At 40.9% G+C, this 11,752-nt stretch overlaps 2 protein-coding genes across 3 annotated transcripts; one reads left to right on the forward strand and one right to left on the reverse strand.

The window, feature by feature from the left end:
- Positions 1-6,227: 6,227 nt before the first annotated feature.
- On the forward strand, positions 6,228-7,856 carry LOC123123681 (uncharacterized). The gene is made up of 2 exons (XM_044544245.1): positions 6,228-7,361; positions 7,473-7,856. The coding sequence occupies exon 1, from the start codon at positions 6,352-6,354 to the stop codon at positions 7,252-7,254; it is 903 nt and encodes a 300-aa protein (XP_044400180.1). The 5' UTR covers positions 6,228-6,351; the 3' UTR covers positions 7,255-7,361; positions 7,473-7,856.
- On the reverse strand, positions 7,336-11,493 carry LOC123123682 (uncharacterized). 2 transcript variants are annotated; one of them, XM_044544247.1, is made up of 8 exons: positions 11,247-11,493; positions 10,937-11,026; positions 9,492-9,551; positions 9,268-9,307; positions 9,085-9,178; positions 8,442-8,501; positions 8,235-8,326; positions 7,336-7,978 (listed from the first exon to the last, which is right to left on the reverse strand). In XM_044544247.1, exons 1-8 carry the CDS (start codon positions 11,375-11,377, stop codon positions 7,907-7,909), a joined length of 639 nt encoding a protein of 212 aa, XP_044400182.1. In that variant the 5' UTR covers positions 11,378-11,493; the 3' UTR covers positions 7,336-7,906. The 2 variants fall into 2 exon arrangements, with proteins under 2 accessions (XP_044400182.1, XP_044400181.1); XM_044544246.1 differs by having other exon boundaries at positions 9,268-9,310.
- Between the last annotated feature and the right edge of the window lie 259 nt (positions 11,494-11,752).

The raw sequence follows: 11,752 nt of genomic DNA on the forward strand, positions 1-11,752 counted from the left end.
TTATATGCTTTTTCTTGCATATTATGAAAAGGGCAAAAAAATGTGTACATTTTTTTCATTCTTTGTTATAATTTTTTAATTTCATTTCTTCTTAAAGGGTAAGGCCAATGCCACTAATTCATTCTTCCTTAGAAACCATCATTATTTTGATATTTTAAGTTTTTGTTTAATTTTATTTCTTCTCGATGGGTACTATCAATACCACTAATTCATTCTTCCTTATAAACTTTATTATTTTGATTTTAGTTTTTTAATTCACTTTCTTTTTTTATTTGAGGGTAATACCAATGTGACAGATTCAATCCTTCTTAGAAAACTTCCTTCTCGCGAAAGTTTCTCTATTTTTAAGCATATTCTAGAATATTTTAAAATAGCCCATTTTTTATTATTTGTTTGCATTGTTTTATTTTATTTGTTCTTTAAGGGTAATAGTTGCCTTTAATTCATTATTTCTTAGAAAACTTTAATTGTTGTCGATAATTCAATTTGGAGCATGGGCTCACCAGGTGAACAGTAAAATCAAAATCAACATAAAAAATCAAAAATATCTGAAACATTTTTGCAGGCAAGATGCTTGAGTGCGCCAGGTGCGTGCAAAAATTCGTGTGCAAATGACATTCCAGGAGCTCGTGCCAAAATGACAAAATCGGCTATGAACAGTGCATTTTTTCAAACTTTCTCACAGGCCCGAAATTTGTCTCTTTTTCCATGAGCTCCTCGGATGTCCAAACTCCACCAAATCTGGCTGGAGGATCACACATTCGACCATTTTGCACCACGGAAAAAAAATCAGAATTTTTAAAAAAATCTTCTATTTTAAATGATTTTACTGTTCGCACCCGGGTGTAGATGAGCCCGGGTGCAGAAACGCCGTGTCCAACTTTTAGCTTTATGTATTATTATTTTCTGTTCATTTTGTTCCTTAAGGTGAAACCAACACAAGTATTAGATCTCTAATCTAATAGTGCTAGTTGTTTCATCTCTAATCTAATATGTGGGTGAGACTTGTTTCTCTATTGTTTTCGGTAGTGGCTACAAGGTGAAGAATATCTGTGTGGTGCCTTTAACCAATCCCAATTTGGATCCAAAGTTGTGTGGCTTTTGTAAGAATATTTTAAATATTCAGTTTGGCCCATGTAATGTATTGGAATAGTCCTAATATTAAGTTGTCTAGTGTGATGATTACTAGATATAAATGAGTCAGAAATGTAGGTTAAAATACCCTCTTCTCTCCAATCAAATTGATATATACATACGTATATGTGTATGTGTAGAAGAAAAAAAATATACATGTGTGAGATTGCACATATAGTCACTAACCATTGGATGCAAATATGTGTGAGAGTGCTATTCTTCGGTCACCTACAAAGATTTGGCCAACACTGTACTAGAGCAACCTGTAATCAACGCACAAAAAAAGGATGGCTTGGTAGTACTGGGCTGGAGCAGCCCATGGTCTAGCTTGATCGAAATTAACGAGAATGCTTTACCCCACCCACCTGTGTGGACGCTGCGCGGGCTGGTACGACGGTAGGCACTAGTGCGCAACCACCACACGATGCGCTGCTTGCAAATCTATTGAACAAATTTTATGGTCAATTGACTGCCCCAAGAACAAAAGCAGGAAATTTACACGTAGTCGCTCCCATATGTTCTCTTGTTCTGCATCCTCGCAAACAAAAAGGTGTAAGTATGCACAATCTTGGTTTTTTTTAACTTTTAAAAAGAATGGATAACACAACCCGTCAGGGTTGTATGTCGCCCATACTATTTCCTAATAGGAATCACCTATAGGCGACAGTAGCAGGCCAGACCATTTCTCCACGTGTAGGTTCACTTGGCTCGTAGCGGTCGTTGTAGGTCTGGTTTCCTATAATTTTTTCTTTTTTTTCGTTTTTGTTTTTTCTTCTGTTTTATTTGTTTTTCCACTTGTTTCGTTCGGTTTTCCTTATTTTTTCATTTAGCTTTAATTTCTTTGTTCTCTCGTTGGTTATTAGGTTTTACTTTATTTGTTATACATTGTTTTTATTTTGCTTCTCTCTTGTTTTTCTTTATTTTATTCAGTTTTTTTCTTGCTTTGCTTCTGTTTCTTTGTTGGTTTTTATTGGTTTTCTTCTCAGTTTTCCATTTTATTATTTGGAAAAAAATGTCTACATTTATCATAGGTATTGTACATTTTTTTGTATAAACTAAAAACATTTATTTACACATATTTAACATATGTATAATATATTTTTTGATGTCTAATTTTTTCATACATGTTATACATTTGTATATACATGTAAACATTGTTTATATATGTTACACATTTTCAAATACATTTTTACCATTCTTACTAAACAAATGCTTTGAACATTTTTCCAAATACATGTAAAAAAATTCAAATACACATTTCAACATTTTTAATGATAGAAAACAATTCTGAAGTACATAAACTTTTTAAAATTATGCAAACATTTTTTTGAAACTTATGATGAAATATATCTATTTTTTCTGAATTACAGGTACATGTTTTTACAATGTATACATATTTTTGAACACATGGTTAACATTTCTACTCTTTTGATCACATTGTACAATTTCCTATATATAAAAAACGTTTTCATATAAACTTAACCTTTTTCAAATGTAGGATTAACATTTTCTAAAATTTTATGTAACATGTTTTTGTAATATATAAATATTTAGAATATTTATGAATAAGGAAAAAAAGAAAAAAGAAAATGTCAATTAAAAACGGACGAAAAAACAATAGGTGCTGCCCTGCAGGCGAGCCATTCTAGGGCTCACTGCGAGCCGCACATAACCTTGCCCAGCGCAGCCTGCACTTTTTGTTTCATTCAGAAAGATTAATGTATGTGGATTCTTTAAATTATAGAAAATCTTTGTGACATTCACGAAAAAATGTGGATTCAAAAAAAATCTTCACATAATCCAAAAAAAAGTACGAGACATTTCTGAAAAATGTTATACAAGTTCAGTAAATGTTCTGTACCATTCAAAAGAAATGTACCTTACAATCAAAAAATGTTTGCATGTTTCAAAATATGTTGTTAAAATTTATAAAAATGTTTCCACAATGTAAAACAAACTCTTTGCATAGTTTACTATTATTCAAAAGAAATGTATCAACGCATATTTGGAAAATGTTCACACGCAAACGAAGTTTGTTCAAAAAATGATAATCATGTATTTACAAAATATTGACCGTGTATAATTTTTTTTGGACATATACGAAATTTTTGCAATGTGTATTTAAAAAGTAGACACCGAGGAAAAAACATGCATTTAACTTTTGTACACATTGTACTTTTTTTGTATACATGAGGAACAATGTGTATTAAAAATTGTTTTTTTTGCAGGGATATTAAATCTGTTCCTCATGCGGAACAACATGTAGTTAATTGTTTTTGTACACATTCTACGTTTTTTGTATGCATGAGGACACTGTGTATTTTGTTTTTTCCAAACAGATTTGGAAAAACAAAAGTGTATTAAATTTGCTCCTCATGTATGCAATTGTTCCTCACGTGTACAAAAAATGTACAATGTGTACAAAAATATTAGGCATGTGTTGAGAAAAAAATGGAAAATAAACAAAGAAAACCGAAGGAAAAAAAACAACGACAACAAAGAAAACTAGAAAAAACAGAGAGACCGTAAAGAGAACCAATTCAAACAGTGAAAACGATAAAGAAAATCACAACAAAATACTAGCACCGCAGCTATTTTAATGGGCTGGCAGTGTACTTCCGCGCCCAAAAGGTGAGGCCAACTGAAGTCTCGCAACGGGTAAGAAAGGGGGAGCTGCTATCTGACGCTTATTGCAGCAGAGCAACTAACGCACAGGCAACTGATTGGGCGGGACCATTGGCGCACGAGCGGATCTACAAGGGAAGCGATCGAGTACTGTAGCATAAATTCGCAAAAACATGTCGTGCCACCAAGGATCGAAGAAGAGACCTCCAGCATTAGATCTTATTGTGCCAGCCAGCAGATATAAATGAGCGTGAATGATTACCGAGCAGCGCAAGTTTATAAGAACCAAAAACAACGCAGGTCCAAACATTTTCTTTTCCTTTTTCCCTTTTTTCTTTTTCTTGTTTTTGAATTTTTTTTGTTGTACATTCCAAAAATGTTCTTGGTACTGAAATTTATTCTAAAATTGCAAAAAATGTTACTATTTTAAGAAATTATTCATATTGTAAAAAATAATGTTCAGGATTTCAAAATTTGTTCAAGCTTTTAGAAATATAACTTTTTTTCAAAAATAGTAAGTCTTATCAAACATGAACAATTTAACATATTGATAAATTTTGAAAACTTGAACATATTTTTAAGGGCAAAACAAATTTGAAAACTTGAACAATTTTTGAAACACAAATACTTTTTGAAAATGATAATTTTTTAAACTCCCAAATACTTGTAAATGCAAAAACAAATTGTGAAAAAATTCATCAAAACGAATATTTTTAAAATAAAAACAAAAAAAGAAAAGGAAAGAAAAAATGAACAGAAAAATGAATAGAAAAGAAATTAAAACGTAAAAAAAAGGTTCAACCTCCTAGAAAGTCCTAAACACCGGTAAAAAAACCCAACTAGGAACATCTTGGATGCCTCCCAAATGGCCGAAGCGCTGGGCGGGCCGGCTCAGATCATCCCTCGCTCGCGAAACATTGTGCGAAAAGTTGTCAACTTGATGCAGTGTGCATCATATAGGATTTTCCCGAGAAGGGACCTCGTAACACATGACGGGCTGGGCCCTTCTGGGCCGGCCCGTGAGCGGGCAAGAACACCCTCCTATTTATTAATTTTTATTTTTTTCTTACTTCAAATAATACAGGATTTCCGAAAAATCATTTCTCTAAAAAATGTGGATTTTGGAAAATGTTTTTCAAATCTTAAAATGTTCGGGGTTTCAAAGAATGTTCATGATTTTGAAAAACTGTTATTGCATTTATAAAAATGTTGGGAATTCAAAAAATGCTCTTTATTCTTTTCAAATAGTTCAAACAATATGCATGTTAATTTTGAAAAGTGTTCATCAATTCACAAAAGTTCACCTACTCCAAAAAATTCAACGATTCAAAAATTGTTTGCAATTCAAAATGCTCATTGATTAAAAAAATTGCTGATTCAAAAAAATGTTTGCAATTTCAAAAAAAATGCAAAAGATAAAAGTGTTTTCATGATTTTAAAAATTGTTCGTCAATTTAAAAAAATGTTCACAGTTTCATAAAAAAAAGTACGCTAATTCATTCACCATGAAAACAACGTTCGTGAATTTGAATATTGTTCGTGACTTCAAAAATATATTCGTGAATTCAAAAAAATGTTCACCAATTGGAAAAATCGTTCTTGAGATGAAAAGAGAAAAAAAGGGAAAATAGAAATAAGAAAACAAAAAATACAAAAAGGAAAATCTAAGAGGGGTAAAATAATGAATGGGCCGGCCCAAAACCGGTATGGTAAGGACCTGGAATGGGCCGGCCCATGCCGGGTTCTACCTTAATTTTTTCCTTTTTTTTGTTATTATGATATTCCTTTTTATTTCCTTTTTTATGTTTTTATGTTTATTTGTGAAATATCCCTCCGTTTGTCCTTAGTACATATGGAAGGTGGTATTGGCAGCGTCGACGATAGGTATATTGCAGCAATGCTACAGTTACAGACTTTCTTTTACGGATTGGAGGCTACAGACAGAGGTGTCGTTATCTATTTGGGAAGGAGGACCTCACCCCAAAATTCTGGGGGAAGGAGTGCATTATGAGTTGACATGCACATCCATAAGATTGATTCTGTAAGAGTCATCTGTAAGTATATCATTTTCGGGTATATCGGGGATCAACGATATTGTAGCAGTGAAAAAAAATAGCATGCTATAGCGTTCTGAGCAATGTCTCGCTAAATGAATAAGTGTACAATGTCTTGCTAATAACAGGCTATAGAACGCTAATAGCATATTTTAAGGGTCTTGCAATTGTCTCATAGCACGCTATTTGTTTTTCATTGTATTGTAGACGTTAAACGTTAGGAAATGTTTTTTGAGTGGTGGCGCTATCTGTCTGAACATTGGGCCAGGCTGGGATTAACATGAGGCACAGTCCAGCCTTCTCTCTTTGGCCCATCTCCTCCCAATCCGAAAGAAAAACGAGTTCACCGCAACCCCTCCGATCTGGACCTGGAGTCGGCCACTCGGCCGCTACATAGCCCACGCCGTACGTCGTCCGATCTTCTCTCGCGCGCACGCACGCACGCGCGCGGCATCATATACACGAGTACTCTCATATACACCGGCACCAACCGCCATAGCGACCGACTCCGCAGACACAGACGACGAGCGCAGAGCAGATGGCGGCGGAGGCGGCCAACAGGGAGGAGGCCGAGAGGGCGCTCCGGCGCGCGGAGGAGCACTTCCTCGCCGGCAACGTGGCGGGGGCGCGCCGGCTGGCCGCCAAGGCCCGGCGGATCTCCCCGTCGCTCCCCGGCGCCGCGCACGCTCTCGCCGCCTACGACGTCCACGCCGCCGCGGCCGGGACCCAGCACCGCGCGGGCTACTGGCACGACGTCCTCGGCGTGGGCCGCTCCGCATCCGCCTCCGCCGTGAAGAGGCAGTTCCGGCGCCTGTCCCTCCTCGTCCACCCCGACAAGAACCGCTCCGCCGCCGCCGAGGGCGCCTTCAAGCTGCTAGGCCAGGCCTGCGACGCCCTCTCCTCCGGCTCCGGCGCCGGCCACGTCCCCTACCACAGCAGCGCCGCCGCCACCGCGGCCTCCGCGCAGGAGTGGTACCGATCGCACCACGCGGCGAAGCAGCCCACGCCGCCGAAGCCGTCCAAGCCGCCCGCGCCCGAGGCGCCGCCGCCGCCACCTGCCGCCGATTCGGCGTCGCGCGCGAGGAGGTTCGTCCGCGTCCGCTGCGAGCGCTGCAGGGTGGCCAGGGAGGTCCCCGGCGGCGAGCTGGCGGGCGGGCAGGCCAAGTGCGTCCGTTGCCAGACCGTGCTGCGCGAGCAGGAGCAGAGGAGGACGTACGTGTGGACGTCGTCGGGGTCGTACCACCAGGTGCCCAGCGAGAACCCTCATCCTCCGCCGCCGCCCACGAAGCCGCCGACGTTCCAGTGCCCCGCCCGGTGCCCGCAGTGCGAGACGCAGTTCACGTCCATGGTGTCCGCCGGCACGTGGAACCTCCGGTGCCGGAACTGCCTGAAGCGCGCCATGGTCAAGGTGAAAGGCCCCGAGGAGGCGACGTGTACGTGAAGCGGAACGACGACGTCTTCAGAGTTCAGATCCAGATTACCACTTCCGGTTACAATATCCAGGGAAGGATGCAATGTGGAGTAGCCTAAAAACCTTGCAGTATAGATGTAAACTTTTCTATTTTTCGTTGACAACATACATGCCAAGATAATACAATTGCTCGATATTATGTATATGTAGTACTACTATATGTTTCTTACTCAATCTTGTTGGTCCAGGCATGGGGAAGGCTGCTAGAGAATTTACATGCTTGAAAACATAAGCAGAGGTCGGGCAGGAGCTTAGCAATGGCTGCTGTGAGTGCAAGAAAGCAACCCGGGTGCTAGGTTATAAATCAAAGAGCAGGAAAAGTTAGGTTTTGATCGTGCATTGGAACACCGAAACCGCATGAGCCGTGCGGGTGAAGAAGCTATTCGAAATCCTATGGAACCTACGCGCGTCATCTCTGTTCTTCAGAATCATATACCACTATCGCGTCTACCTGAAAGACGGACATCAGAGCACCAAAACCGTATGTATGAGCCGTGCGGGTGAAGCTACCGAAACGCTACAGAACCTACTGTCTCTCTTTCCCCTGTGCATCATCCCTGTTCTTCAAAACCATGTACTATCCACGTCGATCTGAAAGACGGGCCATCTGGCAAGAGCCGGATCAGTCCTCCTCATCGTCGGGGCTCAGGAACGAGGCAAAGGACTTGCGAAGCTTGATGATGGATTTGTCACCCTGCGAGAGACAAACACAGGGTTACTTGTCAAAGAGAATTCCATGGTACCGAATGATACGCATCCAACTCTGTTAAAGCAATATTACTCCCTCCGTCCGGAAATACTTGTCTTAGAAATGGTTGTATTTAGACTTATTTTAGTTATAGATACATCTATTTTATTCATTTTTAGGACAAGTATTTTCGGACAGAGGGAGTATATGGTTACAAGACTGGAAAGGCGGTTCAAGTAATGATGCAGGGTGCTGAACAGACCTGCTTCAACTTCTTCAGAGATTCTTCTGCATCTGTTATCTTCTCCGAAACTGTTTTCTCAAGATCAGCAAGAGTAGTCTTTTCCTTCTTCCCTGTTAAACAGGTAGTATTTGAGTAAGAGCATAGAATCTTCCACACACAATAACTGTTTAGAAGACAAATTACAGCAAAGATCTTCCTGCATAAGTAGTGTAAGCATATACTTACTTTGCAGTTCATACTGAACTATCAGTTTCTCCTTTTCAACTTCAAACTTTGAGAAAAGATCTGCAGAACACGATGTGTAGATAAGCAAGTACTCCCTCCGTTCCGAATTACTTGTCGCAGATATGAATGTATCTAGATGTATTTTAGTTCTAGATACATCCATTTCTGCGACGAGTAATTTGCAACGGAGGGAGTAGTTGACAACAGAGATGTTTCATTACGTGGCAGGAAACTACAAATTCAGGTCTCAGTATGCACAAGTATAACCTGAAGATATTGGCTCATCCTTTCAAACAAATAATAAATAATGAAGTGCATTCTAATAGCCAGTAGCACAACTTTTTGTAAACTGCACACAGTTCGACCAGCTTTGAAGGTTAACAAGGACATGTTTTCTTTGGATGTTTGGCAATATAATTCTCCTACATGTATCAGGTCAAGATAACAAACTCATTTATACGCAATATGGTTATAATTCAAAAAGGATGCAGCTACAGTTTTTCTAGGGTCAAAAGCTAGGACAAGAGCAGATTATGTTCAACATATACTCCTGCCACATGTAGAGTATGTATTTATTGTAACATGTAGAGTGTATATAGGCCAGACTTCAGAAAATGTGGTAGTGGATGCACATTCGGCACACCTCTGAAATTCTGTACGTGTGCAGCCTTGTCTTTGGAGAACTTGTCATGAGTGGCTTGAAACTTGGTGTACTCGGTCTTCAATGAACCTTCACACTGCATTGCATACAATTAAAGCTGGTAAGCAAACTGTGGCAATATTATATAACCTGATGTATATCATTGTATCAATAGAAGTTCAAAACCTCTTTGGAAGCCTTCGTTACAGCTTTAAGAACATTCTGCCTGCTAATGCAATCAGTAGCATTTGTCAGCAATCAGAGTACATATCAATAGCATTCACAGTTTTTATTATCAAGAACTAGCTTATCTATGTGTTAATGTTGAAGCAATGAGTAAACAGGATAGCAGAAATTTGTATTCCTACACACAGAAAGTTAAAGGCAAGTGAAACAGTTCGGTTGTTCACCTTTCCTTCTCAAACTTTGTCTTGGTGTCCTGTACCATAGATTGAATCTCTGTTGCAACGCTGAAAGTTAAAAGAATCTGTTAGTAAAGTAAATTCTGCCAGCAGCTGAAAAGTGTGCAATAGACATAACTTGGGACCTTTGTTAGACAGGAAAGGCTCAAAATATTGAGCCACTGAATATGCACACTGAGATGTTATCAATTCATCATATGAATCAATCCTTCATACCGGAATGATCATTCCTTGTAAGTTTATGATCAACTGCCACAGCATTATAAAGTGCCTAAAATGTCTCTTATAAGTTTATGATCTACTGGCACGAGCCGCACGACACTACATAGAAGACCTACAGAGTCATGACCAATCTGGAAACCATGGTATGCTGTCCTGCCAATTTGGTGATGCGAACACAGATTTCCAATGTCTAAATGCAACACAGCAGGTACAAACAGTAACATGACACCGAAGTCTTTGTGGGCTATTGTGGGAGTGATCCAGGAGAAAAATGGGAAGGTGAATACATATATTTGATCAATAAAACTAGTTATGGCTCCACAAAGAAGCCAGATAAATTGTGTTAAACCAATCGGTGCACGCAACGCTTCCAAGACCTATCATTGCATCAGTACTCACTACTCCTATCATCATATGGGCACCCAAACATTCACAAACAACATAACACTCATAAATCCTAGTTCTCATCCAGTTACAGACTTCTAGGACCTAAATTCAGGTACAGGCATACAGCAGGCTAGAAGCACTGGTAAATGAGTTAAAGGTCAACTGCCACAACATTACAAAGTGCCTAAAATGTCTCTTACGAGTTTATGATCTACTGGCGCAAGATTACGTACGAGACCTAAGCAGTCACAAACACCTGACAACAAAGGTATGCTGTCCTGCTACTTTGGTGATGCAAACATAGATTTGCAATATCAAAATGCAATGCAGCAAACAGAAGCACTGACATAACCCCCAAATCTTTGCAGGCTATTGCGAGATGTGATGCATATATTCGATTAAAAAAACTAGCTATGGTTCACTCTGAACAAGGTGGATAAATCGTGTTAAACCAACTGGTGCAGACAATACTTCTAAGCCCTGTCATCGCATTAGTACCTACTACTCCAATCATCAAAAGGGCACCTGATCATTCACAAACAACATGACACTGGTAACTCCTAGTTCCCATCCAGTTACAGACTCCTGAAACCTAAATTCAGATACAGGGCATACATCAGGTTCAGATACAAGGCATACATCAGGTTCAGATACAGGGCATGCAGCAGATTAGAAACACAAATAACAAACTCTTAGCTACTGAATCCTACCGTTGCAGGCAACAAATCTCCCATAGGAGTGGCGCTGGTAGAAACACTGCGCACACTAGCATTGCGAAATCGACCGGGGAGAAACATGAGGAGGTGGATGGGAGAGGGGATCACCTGGAGATGGCCTGCTCGGTCTTCTTCTGGCCGTCCTTGTGAGCCTTGTCCTTGATGTGGCGCAGCATCGTCACGATCTGCTTGAAGTCGCTGTCTCGGCGGATCCCATCGGAGCAAGCACCAACAAATCACATGGCCAAATCAGTCAAACGCACGCAAAATCCGACACGCGAACCGCCCGCGAGAGGGGGAGCGGCCAGGAAACCCTCGCCCTCGCCGTCGGTCCCTTCGATCCGAGCAACGCCGCGAGCGGGACGCGCGGAGCGGAGATCAGCGGCGCGAATAGCTGGTGGGAGGGGAGGGGAGGCACCTGTCGAGCTCGAGCTCGGGGTCGGAGTCATCCATGTCGCGCCGCCTCTTGTCGGACCGGGGCGCCTCGTCGGGGTCCTTGGCCCCGCCCCGCTTGCCGCCGCTCACCTTCGCCTTCCCCGCGGCCGACATCGCTCGCCGGTGGTGGTGGTGGAGGTGGACGAGACCGCCGCTTCGCCTTGCCCCTTCTCTCTCGCTTTGCCGCGGCGTGTCCCGTGTGTGTGTGTGTGTGTGTGTGTGGAGGTGAGAAGGGGTTTTGCGGTGGTGGGAGAGGGCTTGGGCTCTGCTTGTTGCTGGATCTCAGCCCAAAATGGCCCAAATTTACAAATTGTACTGTGTAGCCTTTTCTGGCTAATACAAACTCTGCTTATTACGGATGATAATATTGTATAAGTATGCGCATATAAATGTCTGCACTTTATTAAGCATAGAATAGCAAGCCTAATTCTCATTGTGCAGTTAGAAACCCTATGCCAGAGTAGAATGGAGTTATCTGGAAGCTATCAT

Source organism: Triticum aestivum, chromosome 5D (assembly GCF_018294505.1).
Source record: "Triticum aestivum cultivar Chinese Spring chromosome 5D, IWGSC CS RefSeq v2.1, whole genome shotgun sequence".
Lineage (NCBI taxonomy): Eukaryota > Viridiplantae > Streptophyta > Magnoliopsida > Poales > Poaceae > Triticum > Triticum aestivum.

What these genes read in the sequence shown, in the direction of transcription:
- LOC123123681 (XM_044544245.1), top strand. Translation starts at nt 6,352, where the DNA reads ATGGCGGCGGAGGCGGCCAACAGGGAGGAGGCCGAGAGGGCGCTCCGG.
- LOC123123682 (XM_044544246.1), bottom strand. Translation starts at nt 11,377, where the DNA reads ATGTCGGCCGCGGGGAAGGCGAAGGTGAGCGGCGGCAAGCGGGGCGGG. An exon ending in ACACGTACAGAATTTCAGAG is followed by an intron (nt 8,502 to 9,084) that starts GTGTGCCGAATG and finishes CGTGTTCTGCAG; the next exon opens with ATCTTTTCTCAAAGTTTGAA. An exon ending in CTCTGAAGAAGTTGAAGCAG is followed by an intron (nt 7,979 to 8,234) that starts GTCTGTTCAGCA and finishes TGTCTCTCGCAG; the next exon opens with GGTGACAAATCCATCATCAA.